Genomic DNA, 18,828 nt, shown 5'->3' on the forward strand with positions numbered 1-18,828 from the left:
AGATCTTCTCCTCCTTAATAGGACCAGGAAGGGAACTGAAGACCAGATGAAAGAGGTGCAGCATCTTCCTGGTGCTCACATAGGTACCATCGTCTTCTGCCTGAGTGCCTGAATAGGCCTGGTGTAAATACACATCATGTGTGGTTCCAGCTTGTGACGCTGCTGGCTCTCTGGCCTGGCTCCACCCTTAGTGCTGTCACTATTTCCCATCTCTCCTCAACAGAATCTTATGGACCCTAAATATAGTGATTGCCTTAAAATCTTAATTAAACTCAATCGACTTAGACATGGCCTCTTTTTGTTACAGTCCACCTACGGCCTGTCTGCTCTGACCCTGTGATGGGCCTCACACGCATCCTTCCAAATAACCTCAATAACATGACCCCCCTTCTCCAAAAGTAGAGATTTTCACTGCTGAAAATCAAGGAGGGTCTTGTTAAATTGTTGATATAACATAATAAACTCATGTAATCTATTTTACGCTTAATGTAAACTTAACCATTTTCAAATAAAAGCTGGAGGGAGTAAAATGTAGTGGCAAGAGTATTGCTTCAGAAATTGGAAAGATCTGGCTTTAAGATTCCAGTATTGCCACTTCCTAACTAACCTTGACCAAGTCATTTAATCTCTCTGAGACTCTAATTGATTCTTCCATAAACTAGGGATAAAAGCAGTATGGGCCTCATAAGGTTGTGGGACTGAGTGAACAAGAATCTATGCGTGTGCATAACACTGTACTGGGCCCATAGACACACACTACATGCTACCCATTAGCTGTCATTATCACTGGTAACAAACAAGCTCCACACAGAATCAGATTTTGTCTCAACCAGACTTAGAGATGGTCTACTCAGACCCCACTAAACCAGTGGGGCAGTTTACAGAGCCCAGGGCTAGCTGGTGCCTGGCCATTCATCATGAAAGGGCCATCATAGCATGCAAAGAGAGCTTGGTTATTCAGGACTGGATGCTCCTTTATGGACTAAGCAGTTAATTCACTGCAAAGGGCTACTGAGGTTGGAGGCACTATTTTTGAAATGAGTCTGGACAGACTTCACATCTCCCTGGGATAAGAACGTAAGTCCACTTGTTATCCAGACAAAAGTGCTTAGGGTCATAGTCAGTAACAGGAGTGGAGGTGCTCGTACGCACCCTTAGCACAGTTCCTTCTTTCTCCAGGGTAAAGTAGAAGTGGAGGTTGGTAAGGAAGGCCTTCGCTTCGAGAATGGAGCCTTCACCTACTATGGTGTCCCAGCCATCATGACCACTGCTTGCTCAGGTATTCCTGTTCCCAAGTCTCAGGTCATTGGGGAAGCAATGGAATATTATAGGAAAGAACATCTGGGTTCAAGTCCTGACTCCTCTTAGGGACCCTGAACAAGCCATTTAACTTCCTAGGCTTTAGTTGCCCCCTCTGTAAAATGGGTATAAGAGTCATTTTTTATTAAGAGAGTTTGTTTGTAGAAGTACATGGTAGACTGTAACATTATCAAGTGTTAGGAGTGGATAGTGGATATTTTTCCATCCAAAAAGACAAGTTTCTTTTGCTTTTTACACTTCCATCTGATCGCCTGGTTTTTGCAGGGTTAATTGGTGCTGGGGGTGGGGTGGAAGAGGGGGCATTCCCATAAGAAGGCGTGTTTTCTGAACTGCCTCTGAAACACACTGCATCCTTCTGTCCTTAGATAACGATGTGCGGAAGGTTGGAAGTCTGGCTGGATCCTCTGTCTTTCGTATGTATCTCTTAAACCCCTCCCTCATCTGCCCCCATCGTAGTCCTGCCTCAGCCCACTCTGGGGACCTGGACTGAGCACTTTGAGCCTGGGCTGGGGCTGACACAAATGTTGGCAGCCTCTTTGTAATGCTCTGCCAAGAACACTGCCTCCTGCCAGGTACCCACAGACCACAGGTGCTTAGTTTCTGCGTTTGCAATGTTTTCTGCTGCTTCTCTGCTCATGGGCAAGTGATGAGTGACGGGGAGCAAAGTATGGGGGCGGGGGGAGGGGGCAGGGCGGGACACCATGTGTTGTCACATGTTGGGGAATGAAGGCAGGTGTTTGGTGTGCTCTGGTGGAGGTTCAGCCTTTCCTTCTCTGCTGTGATATAATTCACCCACTGGCCTTTATTTGAAAACCCTAGTAAGTCATTGCTGTGTCTGTGGGGTCAGTAGGAAGTGACTGCAAGATCTTAGGATGTAAGTCCCAGGCTGGTGCAATATGTTGCTTATCTACATCTCTTTCCTTGTCACCACATCTTAGCTGGTAGAGAGCTGGCTGCCAGCTGGCTGTGCATGTGAATGGTTGGGGGCTGGCCCAGGGCTGATGGCTGGTCTGTTCTGCCCCTTCTGTGCTCTACCTTCTTGCTGTTTCATGTGTGTAGTTATTGCCCTTGCGTTTAGAAGGCATGGCATTTATTGGAATGTAAGTGTGATCCAGAAAGAATTATTTCTCTAGATTGCCTATTAATTCACTGGTCTGAATTTTGCATTGCTTTCAGCTGTTGGTGTTTACAAAGGTGGCTATTTTAATGCCAAATGGGGTGTTTTCTCTCATTATAAAAGATACTTTACAAAGTGCACTATATCAGTATTTATCAGAGGGTTCCAAAGTTTGATATCACAATCCCTGGGATATGAAAGGTAGATACCATTTTAACACAGAGATACTGAAGAATTGCTCCAAATTACCCAGTGAGTTGATGACACCCAGATACATTCCAGTGTCCAGACTAGTTCACATAGCACAATGAAATACACATTTGAGACCCATCACGTTCCAGAATGCAACTTCTGTGTGGAAAGTTTGGAACACTTTACAGTGTAATTCACAACCTAGCCCAGCAGGAGGCTGAAATGAAGTTGAAGTACCTGCCCATACCTAAGACATAGCCCACCATGAGCTGAAGATCTGTAAAATGTAAGATTATATACTTATATAAGCCAACAAATCTCAAGTTTGATGAAGGAAGCTCATCATCTTAGAACAAGAACTCTGGATGGGTGAGGGATGGGCTAGAGGACCAGGTAAATCTTGGTTCTTTAAAGATTTCCATCCATCATATTAGGGATTGCTCAAAGTGGAGTAATTCCTAGGATTCTAAATGTTACTTACCTCTGTTGGCCTTGTTCTGGCTCTTTCAGAAGACCGAAGGAGGTGGAAACAAAGAGCTACATGAGACTTCCCAGCCCACCTAATTGGAATGGCTTTTCTTAAAAAATATATGTGTGTGTGTGTATATATACACATGTATATATTAGAAGCAGTAGAAAGATGTTATCTGGTTTCCTCCCTCCCTTTCTTCCTGTCTCTAGTTCTTTCTGTCAAAATCCTTCCATTTTATAAGTGAGACAGGAGTAAACTTGCAACACTGACCTCTCCTTCAAAACTGGTTAACTAAAAAGTAGCATTAAACTCTTTCCCTCGCCTCACTTCTGAGCATCTTTATAAATCTTCAGAAGGAAAAAGAAATCGAATTAGCAGTATGGGTATGGAAATATTTTCTGTTGTCCACCCCCCCCCCCAAGCCCTCCCCAGTGTGAAATACCTGCCAGGGCCTCCACACCTCACAGTTGTCCCAGATGCGTCCTCAGCCCAGGGATCCAGCCACCTGGCATCTTTCACTGGCCAAGAACGTCAACCTGAAATCAAAGGAGAGCTTAAGGCAGTACATTCTTATAGGGTCTTGGTCTAGCAAACTACCCCTGTCCTCAAAGCCAGCCTGTAGCTTTGTTAGCCTTTGAAGGAGATAAATGGGATGACAGATTTGCCAGAGCACTCGTCCTGGGGACCTATGCCTCAGAATTGAACTTGAGGTTATGAGTAAGTCCCCCTGGTTTTCCTGTGTAGGGCAAAGGGAACACAGCCAGCACTGTCTCCTCTATCTTGGGTCTGATGGCCAAGAACCCAGGAGGACCACAGTGAGCCTAGAACTCTGAAGGAACCAGGCTTGAGCTCAGGGTAGAGGGAACGGCTGCCCACAGAGTGAGGTAGGCAGGGATAGACTGTCTCCCACCTGTTTGGTGGAGTATACATTTAATTTGCAGCCCAGGAAGCTCTAGGATGCTTCTTGAGACTATGGAGTTTCTTATTCCAGTATGTCTCACTGCATTAGGAGCCAATATTCTTCGACATCTGGTGTTAGAGTAAATGATTATCAGGTAGGTATAAAGCTCTCCCACTCCCCTGCGTATATGGGTAATTTCAGTAAAATCATCTGGTGCAGCAGATAAGGCTACAGAAGTTGCATGTTTCAGTGTGCTGTTACCTGCAGACTGATTTCATTTAGTCCCCAAGGAAGGTGGCTCTCAGAATAATCGTGTAAGAACACGGAAGACAGATTCCCAGACAGAAACACCCCTCGACCTAGCAATGCACCATTCTTCCCCAGTGCTGTGACCACCGAGGAGCTCCTAGGAGCCTGAGGCAGGAGGATTCCGCTTCCTTAAGGCCGCCCCTTGTAGGAGCGTGCACTTTGCTTTTAGCCTTCCCACAGGTCTGGCAGTTGGGAGAGCCTGGTGCTGATGCGGTGCTGGACTCCCAGTGCATTTGCTGGCTCAGAGAGAATGCTGCATACACACAGTCCCTGCCAGGACACTGCCTGTTCTTGACAGGTCTCATTCCCTCTAAGATTACTGCACATCTTTTCAGAAGACTTTCAACAAACTCTGTTTTATGTTCCTCCTTCTGGAGAGTGACTTTGTGAGAGGATGCAATTTCCCTGTTTTCAGAAGCGGAGAAATGTAACGTTGTGAAGATTCAAGAACAGCATGACTTACACACTTTGCTCTTTGTCTTTCTTTTATGTTTATCTTCCCTTTTGCATCTCACAAATCCTTGGCCCTTGACTCTTTAGTGCCTGTCTCTGTGTCTCGTACCTTCGCCTTCAGCAGAGGGGACTCTCTGGCGGGCTCCCCAGGTAAACATGCATGGGTGTTTCGGGTGTCCGTAGATCCTGTAGGGTTCGCAGGAGGCCTTTGGTCTCTGTCACCATCCTGTGAGAGAACTAGTCTCTCCCAGCAGGCACAGCCATGACTAAGGCATAGCACGCCACACAGGTAACACTCATTTGCACATACAGCCCAGGGATTGCTGGTTCAATGGTGACACTTGAGTTCAGCTCCCCGGGATGTCTTTGTGTGTGTACAGGGAGAAGTGATGGGCTGAGAGATGGTGTGAGCTTTCCTGTCATTTGTCTGACTGCAAAATGGAAGAGGAGGAGTGCAGCAGGAGCGAAATAGAGACAATGGAATACTGTTCTTTATTACTACCTGTTTTTCCTCCACCTTTTGTTCTATGCGGTCTCTGCCTTTAGCTAACCCATCCTCCTCCTCCTCCTCCTCATAATGTTGCCCAGTAGTGACCATATTCTCTCTGGCCTTACTCATACAAAGAATATGTGTAAAATTTCAAAACAACTTTTCATTAGGTTTAACCTCTGTTGTTAATTAAATAAAAGATGCTGGGTTTCTTTTTAACTGGGTCAAGCAGCTCCTCACAGAACTATATAGTAACTCAAGGACTGAGTAGAATGTAATACATCTAAATAAGCAATTAAGTGTTTGTATTGTTTTCATCTCTAGAGGTTGCTCTCTTAGGCTCATGGAGTAAGTAATGACGAAACCAAGAATTTACTTGTTAAAAGTTGGAATGTGAAAACACAGTCCAGTTCCCTGTATCCTCCATATCTGTCTCCCTTATCCCAATGCTACAGTATGATTCTGAGGCCTTACCATAACCTCAGTCATCAAGAATCCAGTTATGTTTTGCTATCTGTACAGTAGACCCTCAACTTTCAAAAAGGCTATGCCCTGACACCCCAAGCCCCCAAGTTTGCAATTTCAGAAATATTTATGTTGACTCCTGCTTTCTCCCAAATCACATTTTTCCCATCAAAAATCATCTGGTTCCCATGTTTATCTGTACAAGACAAGTCAGTCACCTTCTCAGATTTCACCAAGGTTTCCTCTCTCACTTAATGGTGATCTTCCACCAAGAAATAAAATTTTTCTCACTTTGTGAGAGCTCATGCCTTCATGATGACCATAGGCCAGCTCAGTCAATGTGGGATGCCAGGCTGGTGCCTTCACCAGCTAACTGGTCTGCTTCTGCCTGCTGGCACAATTAGAAATGACCACATCATGGACCTTCAAGATCCTTCACACTCAGGGAGTCTCAGCAAATGAAGAGTGTGTTAGGAAGTTTCAGCCGAAACGGAAGATGCACATTTTTCAACCAAATAGGATCAAAGCAAGGTTGTAGTCTCCTTTTAAATAACCCTCAGTTAACCAGACAAGTCAGTTCATTTTAACTTTCCGGTTAAAGGAAGGTTCACTCTAGTTCATTGATATTTATTATGAAAAACTTGATGGTAACCCAGTTGTCAGACCAAGATGAGGGTGATTCGTTCCTGCTATGTGACACACACCCCCTCAGGAGCTGTTGCTACTTCTAATGCAACCCTGGTTGGTGCCATCTGCCCCTGAGAGCTCTTTTAACCACCCCCCCTCATTTTCCATGACTGGCTGTTCAACCCGAAGGAAACTGGTAGGCCACACAGCATGGCCAGCTTCTTCCAACCTTCGGTTTACCTCTGCAGAGTGGAGCAGTGACTGTGCAGGAAGAGGAAAGAAAAGTCATGGGTGCCTTGCTTCTCCTTTGATTCTTTCCTCCTCACCTCCTTTCATCCAGTCCCCTTTTGCCTGGCCCCATACTTGATTTATGATCCAGATACAGTTATTTACATATATTATGTCTTACCCCCATCTTACACAGAGGAGATGAGAAATCGTGGAAATCAATAGGGCCTTTAAGTTTAAAAAGAACTCTATCATTTTATTTGATCCCCACAACCACCTTAGGAGATGCGAAGGAATTATTGTTGGAAAACAATAGATAAGGAAACAGGCTCCGAAAACTTAAAGCCATCGATCAGTATCACAGGTGTGGTGACGAAGTGGAAGGGTGAGGACTGGAATCCAAATCTCTCTCTATTTTTTAATTTTACGTTTATTTTTTCAAATTTTTCCAATTGTTTTTTTATTCTTAACCAAAGTTTCCAATTGGAAAGAATAAGTCACAGGAATCAAAGGCAGAGCATACTCACATGCAGTCAGTGATAGTGTGATAGCGATGTAATGAGACAGATGGTGGCTACCCTTGTGAACACAGCATCAGATATAAACTTGTCATCAGATATAAACTGAATTGTTCACCTGAAACCAGTATAACCGTGTGTCAGCTATACTCAAAAAAAGAAAAAAGTTTCCAGTTTTATTGAGACATAATTGACATACAACATTGTGTAAGTTTAAGATGTATGTGATATATACGGGTATGTATTGCAAAATTCTTTCTTATTTTAAATCCCAGTGTAGTTAATGTACAGTGCTATATTAGTTTCAGGTGTACGATATGGTGACATGTGGCATTTAAGAAACAACAAATGAGCAAAGGGAAAAGAGACAAATCAAGAAACAAACTCTTAACTATAGAGAACAGTTCAGCTGATGGTTAACAGAGGGGAAGGGGTGAAGGAAAGAGGGAAATAGGTGATGGGGATCAAGGAATGCACTTGTCTTGATGAGCACCCGGTGATGTATGGAATCCAAGTCTTCTAGGTCCCGCTCTCCTATTGTCTGGACCTGGCTGCCCCTCTGAACATGGGCATTTTGTGCCCCCTAGAGGGCTGTGACTTATTAGCATTTTGAAAGCAGTTGTGCTAATGAATTATGGTGCTCACAGCGGATGGAGGCTACCAGTCCCTGTGCCAAATATTGCCACCATTGTCCATAGCAGTTTCTTTCTATTTGAACTTTAGGTTTGAAATAAGGAGAGCGGAGTGGTTTTGTGCATTGCTTGCAGTGCGTGATGTAGTTAGCCAGCTTTGCAGGTGCTTTCATTTAAAAAGTAAACTTCTGATCAACCCACTGAGAGTACACGGCTCCATTGCAGTTACCATTCCCTCTCCCAGAGTCATCCATTTTTTCTTTCCTCAGGGGAGATGATTTTGAGTTCCCCATGACAATCCTTCCAAATCCACAAAAGCACAGAGGCAGGAGAGAGGTCAGAAGCAGTGAGTCTTTTTCAGTGTTCAACTGACCATCTGAAATGCGCTTTGAGATCGATGGGGACAGTTTCCTCCCAGAATATATAGGGAGTCTCTAAAAATAATCCTTTTACTTTGTGAAATGTGGTAAGTGGAAATATTCCTTTGGTTTGGCTTTTGTGTAGTAAACATTTGGGAACCATTAAAGCTCCATGTAATGTGAGCGAGTTCATCTGGGCTCCTAACTCGGGCTGATTTGCAGAGTTCACATTATAGCTCTGACAGAGAGCTTTTGGCATTTGGTTGTCTGATGTTGAATATTACCCCAGAATGATGAATTTTAATATTCCTAGTTTGTACTATTCTAGGTCTATGTAATTAAGCTCCCCATCCAGTTTGGGGAACACAGATGGCCCATGGCACAGTGACCATGACCAAAGAGGGCTGTTCCCCCTTGCCCCTCACTGATGCTCCAAAAGATAGAAGCAGGAAGCCACTGAAGCCTACTTTCCCCTTGGATCCCCAGACTGAAAAGAGAAGTGGGGTATTCTTCTGTATCATGGGTTCTGCTCCAGGTACAGGTGTCATGAGTGAGGCAAGTGTCCCAGAGCTGTGTATAGAGTCATGGGGCCCCATCTATCGGTGCAGAGGAGATTCCATCCAGCCCCAGTTACAGTGTAAAGTCCTCTTCTGCCCCCTCTCCAACCCCACACCCAATTTTACCCCAGGGCCTTCTCCACCCAACCTCAGTAACTCTAGCTTACTATCTAGGACAGATATCCCTTGTAGACTTACCATGAAAAGGCTGTAGGAATGAGGTCTATCACACTTCTCCCCAGCACTTAGGAGTCTAGAGCAGAAAACCCTGCTCCCCACCACCCAGTCTCTCCAGGGCCAGCTCGAGGGTGTAATATAATAGCAACAGTGAACAAGGGATATGTTGGCTGTTCCCTCCTGTTGAGGGATTCTGTGGTCAGTTTTATGATCACTGTTTGATCAGTCCCCTCTTAGACCTCTCGGACTGTAGTTAGGATTTTCCTCTGTACTCCCCCAACTGGGCCCCTGCTCTTAGGAAATGCCAAGGGGAATTATACAACTTGAACTAGTTTGCCATGCTGCTGGGGCACTCGTCTGTTACTGATTTCTTCTCTTTTTTTTTATTAAAAGCATTTCCATTCCCCTTGCTCAGAAACCTCTGAGTGTATGTGCACAATTACCAAGATGCCGAGTCATCAGCATCCTACCTATTGAGGAATGTCAGGCTCTGGGACACGAAAACACTGATCTTGCACAGCACTCAGATGAGCTGGGACTTTCTTTGTCATGAAATGAGGGCTCTTTTCCTTTTAAAAATTGCTTTTATAGGCCTGACCTTTGTAAGACAGTTGTATCTTTTGGTGTTGGGAATCCTTTGGGATTTTGAATGAACCTTCAATAGCATTGTTCTGACTTTAAAAAACAAAACAAAACATGTTTCTCCTCCTAGCCCAACTGCGGTCTTGCATGTGACGTGTGGTCCCTGTGAGTGACAGCAGAGTGGCAGTGAGGACAAGAGCCCTGGGGGGAACGGGGATATAGTGGTGGCCCCTGTGTCCAACAGTGTGAATGTGGTTCAGGCAGAGCCTTCTATGGATGGAAGTGGTCTAGTACATAGATGGGCCTGTGTTTCTCTGCCATCCTTCTGGAATGTGCCTGGGATTGTGATATAAGGGATGAGGCTGTGGAACAGCAAATGTGAGGTATGTCAAGAATGTGTCCCACCAGGCAAAGTGGATGGTTATCGGGGAGAGATGGTTATTTCTCAGGGAGGCTGCATCTACAGCCCTGCTCACACTCTGTCCCCTTGTTCCAAATGGACTTGAGGTAAGGTAGGGTAGGGTACTTGACCACCAGGTCAGGGTAGGGTTTTCCACACTCCACGCACACGACAAAGAAGTCCCCCTCCTGCAGGACTGCTGGCCCTGCTTTTCCACAGCAGCTCCCCTGAGGAAGCACCATCGACTTACTTAGCAGCCACCACCCCAGAAAAGCCACAGAGGGTCTGGCCACACCAGAACCCATCAGCTTGTTTTCAAGGGGCCAGAACGAGAAATGAAATGCATACTTTTCTGCCCAATCACCTGGGTGCTTTGCTCTGTTCTTTGTGGCACCACCACTGTCCTTCTCAGTCCTTGGTCACTGTGGAGGGGGGTCTGGCCTGCCATCAGCCTGTGGATAGGTAGGGCCCTAGAGACCTGAGTCCAGGATTCCTGGTTTCACATGCTTTTATTAAACAGACAAAGTCCTTGTTTTCCCTGTGGCCTCTTCCTCGAGTTACTGGGCCAAAGCCTGAGGCCTCTTGGTGCCCTGGATTCTCACTGCCCACTCTCTGACTCTCTCCAGCTACAGTTCTGGAGTGTCCTTCTATCCACCCCTAGCTTCTTGGAGAAGTCAACTTCCCCAGAATGGCTTTAAGTTGCAAAGGAAAGGCTTTCTAATCCAGGATGATTTGAGAGCTCTGAAATCTTTTTTTAAACAAAATTTAGATTCTTTTTTTTTTTTTTTTTTAATTTTTTAAATTTTTTTTTTTCAACGTTTATTTATTTTTGGGACAGAGAGAGACAGAGCATGAACGGGGGAGGGGCAGAGAGAGAGGGAGACGCAGAATCAGAAACAGGCTCCAGGCTCTGAGCCATCAGCCCAGAGCCCGACGCGGGGCTCGAACTCACGGACCGCGAGATCGTGACCTGGCTGAAGTCGGACGCTTAACCGACTGCGCCACCCAGGCGCCCCAACAAAATTTAGATTCTAAGTAAAACCTCTTCAGTGGACCCTTAGGTGCTGATTCATTTATTCTGTACATTTTTATTGAGCACCTACTCTAGGCCAGGCACAGTGCTAGGTACTGGGTGTACAACAATGACCAGAAAAGACCAGGTCTTTGCCTTCACGGAATTTAGCACTGAACTGAGTAGACGTAACAAGTACAAACACATGATGAATTAAAATGTGTGAAAAGTACTTTGAAGGAATGAACAAGGGACAGTGATAGAAGAAAACAGGAAACCTCAGTTCAGCCAAAGTCTTCAGAGAAGTTGGCTTTCAGCTGAGACCTAATGACTGAGAGCCAAGCAGTGGGGGTGGGGGTGAAAGGGGCAGAGTGGGCAGTAGAAATGCCATCCTCTGAGGTGGCGAGGGAAGGGGAACACTTGCATGGTTGAGAGGAGCAGAGCAGGCAGGGGAGGGGAAGAGAGTTCCCAAGATGAGACCAGACAGGAAATCGGGAGTCAGGTCATGGGGGACATTAGGGATGAAGCAAGGAATTTAGATTTTATTCAGACTAAATAAAAGAAAGCTTAGTTAATGTGCTTCTGGCAGCTGAGGTATCATAAGCTTATAAGCGGGGAGATGGGACTGTGGTCCAGGTAACTGGGACTTGAGTGGGGACAGACATAGATACCCAAGGGCTTATTATGTCAGAAGTAGAGGCGAGAGGGCCTGGTGTGGGACTGGGGAGCGGCAGGAGTCAAGGGCACCCCCCAGGTTCCTGGTATAAGTGACAGAATATATGTAAAGGGCACTTACTGAGAAGGGGAGGCTGGAAATAAAATCCTCAATTCTATAATCCTATCAAGGCAGCGATTGTTATGGCTCTAATGAGAAAAAATGATTCAGCTTATTGTTATTTTACCCTTTGCACTAGTTTGCCAGATAACAATAACAGCTTGCAGCTAAACAGACCATCAACCCTCAAGGACTCAGCTCCAAATACATGCTAATCAATTATCTTGATTGATGGCACCATTATCTCAGGAGACAGAATTAAATTCCCGAGGTCCTGCCCTAGAAGAACAAGGAGCGGAATCTCTGAGGAAGCGGACTCTGCATTTGAGCCCCTGAACTAAATCTGTCAGGAGAGGCTGACGGCACACCCTCCCCTTTCTGGGAAGAAATGCAGAGTGGCATTTGTTGGGAAGCAGAGGGGTGGAGGGGGCTTGACAGTCTCTCCAGGTTTATTCTGCGGTTGAGATTCTGCTAGGGTCACCACAAGACCCTCTCTTCCATTGATCTGGGGAGGATAGTTCACACAATCCATTTTGAAACCAAGTGATGTGGTCTTAATTGAACTTTCCCTAGGAATGGTTCTTGAAAGTGGTTAAAAAAACAAAAAAAGCAAAACAAAACAAAACAAAACAGAACAAAACAAAACTGACTCTGAACATTGAGATGCCTTTGACAGAAGTCCTGGGGGTTATTCCAGTATTCTGTTCCCCCACCCCCACTTAGGCCTAGATGGAATCCTGCCCTAGACACACTTTAGAGGACCCCCGTGTAGTCCTTCTTAGTCCCAGCCCTCCGTGTAGGTGAGGAGTTCATAGGGCCAAAGAGATGTGCCCATTGAGAGCCCTTGTTCTTCCTTCAGGACCACATTTCAGATACAGAATCCTGAAATTCCTCACCTAAACCTCCCGGTGGGGGCAGGGTGGGGTGGATAAGGAGGCTGGGAAGCCCCTAGGGTAGGGGCCATTTGTCCCCATACAACCCTGTTTTATGTTTTATATTTTAGCAGAAAACTCTAAGGAGTTGGAGTTGGCCTTCCAGGTTATGTTATGTTATGTTATGTTATGTTATGTTATGTTATGTTATGTTACATTACGTTACGTTACGTTACGTTACGTTACATTATGTTGTATTATGAAGGTATAGTTGTGAAGGACAAGGATAGAACAGATTTTAACAGTTTATTCATGTGATTTGAATAGGTACCCATGTGATTGAATAGGTCTGTGGGTCTCCGTTTGTCCAGTGTCCTGACAGTGTTAGGGCAGACCTGAGTTATCCCTGCCAAATCGGCTCACCATGGCAAGGGTTGGTTCTATGTGCTGTCAGACCCAAGGCCTTCGCCTTTGTAAAACAAGGTTCGTGAACAGAGTTTATATCCTGATAGAGGATCTCATGCTTTGGAGTAGCTAACCATGCTCACAGCTCGGTCCTCATCTCCAGCACTTAACCCAAAGACCAGAACTGAGAAAGGCTGTGGACCCCTCTGCCCCAGCCCCTCCCTGGTGGACATTGTGGGGAGCAGGAGGAGCCTGCGCAGAGTGGAGCCGTGAGTTCCTGTAACAAACTGAGCATCTGGGCTCTGACGGGAAGGGTGAGGGCCTGGTTCTACCACCGCCTAGAAGTCCTGTGGGCCCTTAGTAAACAACACCTCTCTCTCTCTCTCTCTCTCTCTCTCTCTCTCTCTCTCTCTCTGTCTCTCCCCCTCCCTCTCCCCATCGCTCTTTCTGTTCTCCTGTCTTTTCTCCCCACCCGCCTCTCCTTGCCTTTTCTCCCTCACCTCTCCCTCACTGTCTGCAGTAAACCGGTCCCCTTCTCGCTGCAGCGGGTTGAACCGCTCTGAGTCTCCAAACCGCGAGCGCAGTGACTTTGGGGGGAGCAACACCCAGCTGTGCAGCAGCAGCAACAACCTCTACACTCCCGACTACTCAGTGCACATTCTCAGCGATGTGCAATTTGTGAAGGTAACTGTCCCGGGAGGGCCATCCCCGGCTTGCCAGCCGGCTGGGGAAGCAGGACAGGATGTGCAATCCAATGCGCCAAGATAACGCTGGGTGCTAATTGTTCCCTGGCTTTACAAGGGCCCTGTTTTCGGTTAGCTTGATTACTAATTTGTCACCCTTTTAAGATCTCCTGATCCCCATTTTCTGTGTGGGGAAACTGAGGCATAAACCAGTGCGGAATTAGGTTGCCTGAGACAAGTTGCCAGTGAACTGTTTCTTTTGAACCCCCTGCCATTGCCACCAGGTTGATTTGTTTTTCCGAGATAAATTTGCGAGTGATTAATAAACCAAGTATATGGAAGAAACCATGCTGTGATTTTCCCTAAGATAGTATATTTTTATGTCTTTCTGTTTCAAGTCTAAAATGCAATTTGGCAGGTATGTTAAGCAAAAACCCTTTGTGTAACCATTACACCCTTAGCAATCACTGAGCTCAGTGGAGCTCGGAACATCCATCACTTTGCACATGCAGGAGAGAGAGGCCACAGTGCTCATTGCCTTGTAGTTAAAGGGTAGGGGGGCCATTGCTTCATACCTCACATGAAGATTGGTGTTGCACAGAAACCTTCTAAAATGTCCTCCTTCTTGTGCTTTGATAGGTTTTATTTGCTAGCATTCTGCAACCTGTTACATGCCTGGAGTGAGCCCCATTTATCCAAGTCCAACAAAACACCCAATGAGTTGAGCTGGTATATCTTGTCCCGTCGCAACCTGGATTATGAGAGATATATTTATCACAAAGGAGGGAGGAGGTTCTCTCCTTCTGTCCAGAACACAAGCTCTGATAATTTGAGAGCAGTGTGCACTGTCTGGCTTTCTGTGTTCCAGAACTCTGCAGATACCCTGAGGTGAAGATAGAAACATAAAGATAGAAAGTTACCAAAGGGAGGGGCTGAGCCTGGAAGGTGGGGTGGGATAATAACTGTTTGTGGGGTGCTCTGTGCATGCGCTTTGGGACTCCTTTGTCTGAATGATCCAGGTTGTCTGATCACCACCCTGTCAGGTAGGTACTACTGTCATAACCATTTGAGACATGAAGACATTGGAGCTTGAGGAGTTTAAGTTCATATGGCTGGCGAGTGGCAGAGCCAAGCTTTGGAATTCAGTCTGTCTCCAGAGTCCAAACCCTCAAAACCCCAGTCTTTAGGAAGAGTTGTGGGAAATCAGAGTTGAAGGAGCCCCAGGAAGAAATAACTTGTGGCAACTAGCCCAGCAATACTCATGGGTGTGTGTGACTGGGGACACTTAACAAATCTAATGTGACACTAAAGTTAAACCTCAGAAAACTAAAGTCCATGATTCTCCTCCCTGCCTCCTTGTCCTGAAGCCCTCTCATTGCAGGCCTTCCTCAGAAGTGGAGGTAGGAAAGAAATGAGAACAGAGAAACTCTACTGGGCTAGCTCTTCCTGGTTGGTAGTACTGGTCACACGGTTTGTGGAAAAAGAACTTGAAAGTCACAATATGAGTAAGCGGTTCAACAAATATTGACTGAATACCTACTCTGTGCTTGATATTGACAAGATACTATGGTGAACAAGACCATAAGCTCCTGCCTTCCTAGAGTTTCTGTGCTAGGAGGGGGACAGAGAGAATAAACAAGTAACCGCATCATGAAGAACCTAATTTCAGGTAGTGATAAAGGGTAGGAAGGTAACCAACAAGGTAGCGGGATAAACAGTGATTGGGCAGAGCTGGCAAGGGGTTTCCTTTAGGAATGGTTATCAGAGCAGACTGACAAAACAACATTTTTTCTGGGACCTGAAAGGGGAGGGGAGGAGAATGTTCAAGAGAGAAACCACAGAGGCAGGAAAGAGCTCGGTGGTTCGTGGATCTGAGTGCTGGTACGCAGCGTGCAAAGACAGAGGCTGGCATGAAATGACAGTGGACGGTCAGCAGCAATGTTGTCTGGCATCTTTAAGCCAGAGGAAGGCACTTAATTCTACTATAAGTGCACTGGGAATTTTCAATTAAGTTTGTTTCTTAGGTCTTCGCATTTGTCTTAGTTCAGGCTGCCATAACAAATAGTCATAGACTGGGTGGCTTAAACAACAAACACTTCTTTCCCACAGTCCTGGAGGCTGGAAGTCCAAGTTCAAGGAACCAGCAGATCCAGTGTCTGGTGAGATCCCACATTCTGGTTTGCAGATAACCATCTTCTCCTTGTATCCTTACATGGGGGAAGAGACAGAGACAGGAAGCAAGCTGTCTTCCTATTAGGACACTAATTCCGTTCGCAAGCACTCCACCCTCAGGACCTAACTTCTTCCAAAGGCGCCCCCTCCACATGTCATCTCGCTGGGGGTTAAGATTTCAGCATAGGAATTTGGGGCGGGGAGCGACATAGACTTTCAGTCCCTAATGTTATTTACATCCTAAGTTTAGGAAATCAATATGAAGATTTTGCTTGCTGGTTTGGGGAGGAGAATGAATGAGAATTTGAGGCATCCTATTTAATGATCAACTGGTGAGCCCAGAGTTTTCTGGAACATGTCTAGGTGTGCCTGGATTGGGGAGCACTTTCAGGGGATGTATTGGACAGCTCCACAAAGAGGAATGTGTTAAGATGAATACCTGGCATGGAGTTTGTAAGGATTTTCTTGAAACTTACAGATGAGCTCATGGATATCCATGCCTAGAACATAAGGAAAGGGGACATTCTACAGCTAATGAGGAACATAAAAGGGAAGTGTCTTTCCTGATGTTGAGAACCCCAAACCCGAGGTCAGTTCTCAGGTGCAGGTGTCATCCTTTTGGTCAGGCCAGAGGACTTTGCTGTGACCCAGGGCGGCTAAGTGGCACAGAACATGGTCCCTTTTCCCACCTTGACATGTTGACATTGAGAAGACTAAATGTCAAAAGTAGAAGTTGAGGGGAGGTTAGAAACCAATTAAAGTATTATTCAGAAACCTCCTTCAAATCCTTGCCCCAGTCTCTTAAAAACTTCAATTGTAACAATTCTATAGAAGGGAACTTTGGGAGTTCAAGCTCTTGTTTGAACGTGCACTTGTTTGTTTGTTTATTTTTATATATGTATATATAAGTTAAGTTGATGCCTTAGACTAAAGTTGAAAATTCCCTTATGCTGATGTAATAGACTTGTTAGGGCTGCCCTTTTATTCCCCTCACCCACCTGCCCCCCTACCTTTTTAACAGAGGGGGAGCTTTTGAGGAAGCTAAAGACTGTTGAAGAGAGGTGTCCTCACAGCCCAGGCTCCTGTGATTGGCTGCATGGAGAGCTTGCAAGGGGTTTTCATGTCCAACAAAAGTTCCAGAACGTTATTAAGTCCGGAAGTAATTTGACTTTAAGATAAGCTTCAAAATTAGAAAGTTGTATCTAACGATTATCTGGGAGAGATATTAAAGCCACGATTAGTCATAGTTAGTAAATTATGAATGAAGGTACCAAAGAATCCTTATACATTTTTTAACAATGCTTTTGGTAAATATCATCATTAAACTAAGACTATTTGGCCCATGTCTTATAGTCTAGATTGTGTAACCGTGACCAAAATGCCCCATCACCATCTGGTGGCAGAATCCCTAAATTGCAAGATTGTGTTGTAAGAGATGAACTTCATTAAATGATAGGAGTCATCACACTGGTTGAAGGTTAACTTCTGGACACGTTGGCTGCCAACTCAAAAATGTCCAAAAGTGTACAGTTACTTCGGTTAGTTTCAAGGTAAACAGGTCTCCATTCCTTTGTAATTTAGAGGATGCTTGAGTTCCTAACTGGCTGCTGTGTAAGAGAAGACAATTTGAACTCAAGCTGCACTAAGAAATGCCTGTATCTACAGCAATAAAGAGAGAATAAAAACATGTTGGCTTTTGAGCAGTGGTTTGACTTCCTCAATGAGCCAATCAGTAGGTTGAGCATTAACGAGGGATCTAGACACCAGTGGCTATACTAAGAAATGTAAAACATATCCTCTGCCTAATGAGTTTAAAATCTAGTAAGAGAGAAGAAATGTAGGTTAAGCAATAGTGACCAAAGCAGGGTAGTATCTAATTGATTAAGAGTTTGTGTGACACTTATTTTAAGCACTGTATTGCTGCGAATGGACCAGACCTTTAAGAATTAGGAAAGAACAGGAGGAGGGATACCAATAAACAGGCATATGGAAGATGAGTAAGCACAGTGCATTCAAGGGAGTGTGAAGAGAGGAGCTGGGCTGGCCCAGTGGTTCTGCGTGTGCGAGCAGTGGGAGCACCATTGGGCACAAGGCCGGATTATCAGAACTGGGCAGAGAGATTCAGGTTGATCTGCTAGACCTCTGCTGCCCAACATAGTAGCCAGTAGCCACACGGGGCTGCCAAACACACTGTGGTTCATCCAAATCAATGTGCCGTGCATGCAAAGTACACGTTGGATTCCAAGGACTTAGTACAAACACAGAATGCAAAATTCCTCATTAATACTTTTATATTGATTCTGTGTTGAAGTGAAATTGTTTTGGATATGTTGGCTTAAACAAAACACTATTAAAATTAATTCCCTCTATTTGTTTTTACTTATTTTTTTTTTAAATTTTTTTTTCCAATGTTTTTATTTATTTTTGGGACAGAGAGAGACAGAGCATGAACGGGGGAGGGGCAGAGAGAGAGGGAGACACAGAATCGGAAACAGGCTCCAGGCTCCGAGCCATCAGCCCAGAGCCTGATGCGGGGCTCGAACTCACGGACCGCGAGATCGTGACCTGGCTGAAGTCGGACGCTTAACCGACTGCGCCACCCAGGCGCCCCTGTTTTTACTTATTTTTAATGTGACAAGAGAGTTTTCAATTACTTATGCAACTCATTATATTTCTATTGGACAGTACTGTTTTAGATAGTAAGAAATTCTCACATGGTTGAACAAAAGAAGCAAGGTGATGAAAAGTGATGCTTGAATCAAAAATGTGAAAAAATAGTAACAATAAAAGAACTGAATTAAAAAAAATAGTAATGCTTGAATCTAGAAAATGCAGCTGGTGAGAGGTTGTTTCCTGAACACATTTTCTAGAGTGGTGCCTTATCAACAATTTCTTTCAAGGCGACAGATTGACATGTCAGTAGTTTATGATTATGGGTTTTTTTAATATATATATTTAAAAAGAGGAAGCATTGTGAAAACAAGGCTGTGAGACTTAGGGAGAAGGTAACTAGTGGGTAGTACCTTTCCTTCTATACAACCATCCACCAACAGTATAGGCCCGCCCCCAACCTCTGCCCTTACCCCTGTACTGGGCAACCACCCTGCTCC

General features: G+C 45.1%; 1 protein-coding gene across 4 annotated transcripts in view; it reads left to right on the forward strand.

Annotated features, from left to right (window-relative positions):
* CNNM1 (cyclin and CBS domain divalent metal cation transport mediator 1) overlaps positions 1-18,828 on the forward strand; it is a 61,106-nt gene that overhangs the window by 31,791 nt on the left and 10,487 nt on the right. Inside the window, exons 5-8 of one of the 4 annotated variants that reach the window (XM_023240821.2) lie at positions 1,180-1,279; positions 1,686-1,733; positions 4,852-4,914; positions 13,384-13,547. The exons of 1 other annotated variant lie outside the window; for it this stretch is intronic. In XM_023240821.2, coding sequence (XP_023096589.2) covers positions 1,180-1,279; positions 1,686-1,733; positions 4,852-4,914; positions 13,384-13,547 — 375 coding nt within the window. The remainder of the gene's footprint in view (positions 1-1,179; positions 1,280-1,685; positions 1,734-4,851; positions 4,915-13,383; positions 13,548-18,828) is intronic. 2 more of the 4 variants (XM_023240822.2, XM_023240823.2) reach the window with 2 other exon arrangements.

The sequence above is a fragment of the Felis catus genome, chromosome D2 (genome assembly GCF_018350175.1).
Source record: "Felis catus isolate Fca126 chromosome D2, F.catus_Fca126_mat1.0, whole genome shotgun sequence".
Classification (NCBI taxonomy): domain Eukaryota; kingdom Metazoa; phylum Chordata; class Mammalia; order Carnivora; family Felidae; genus Felis; species Felis catus.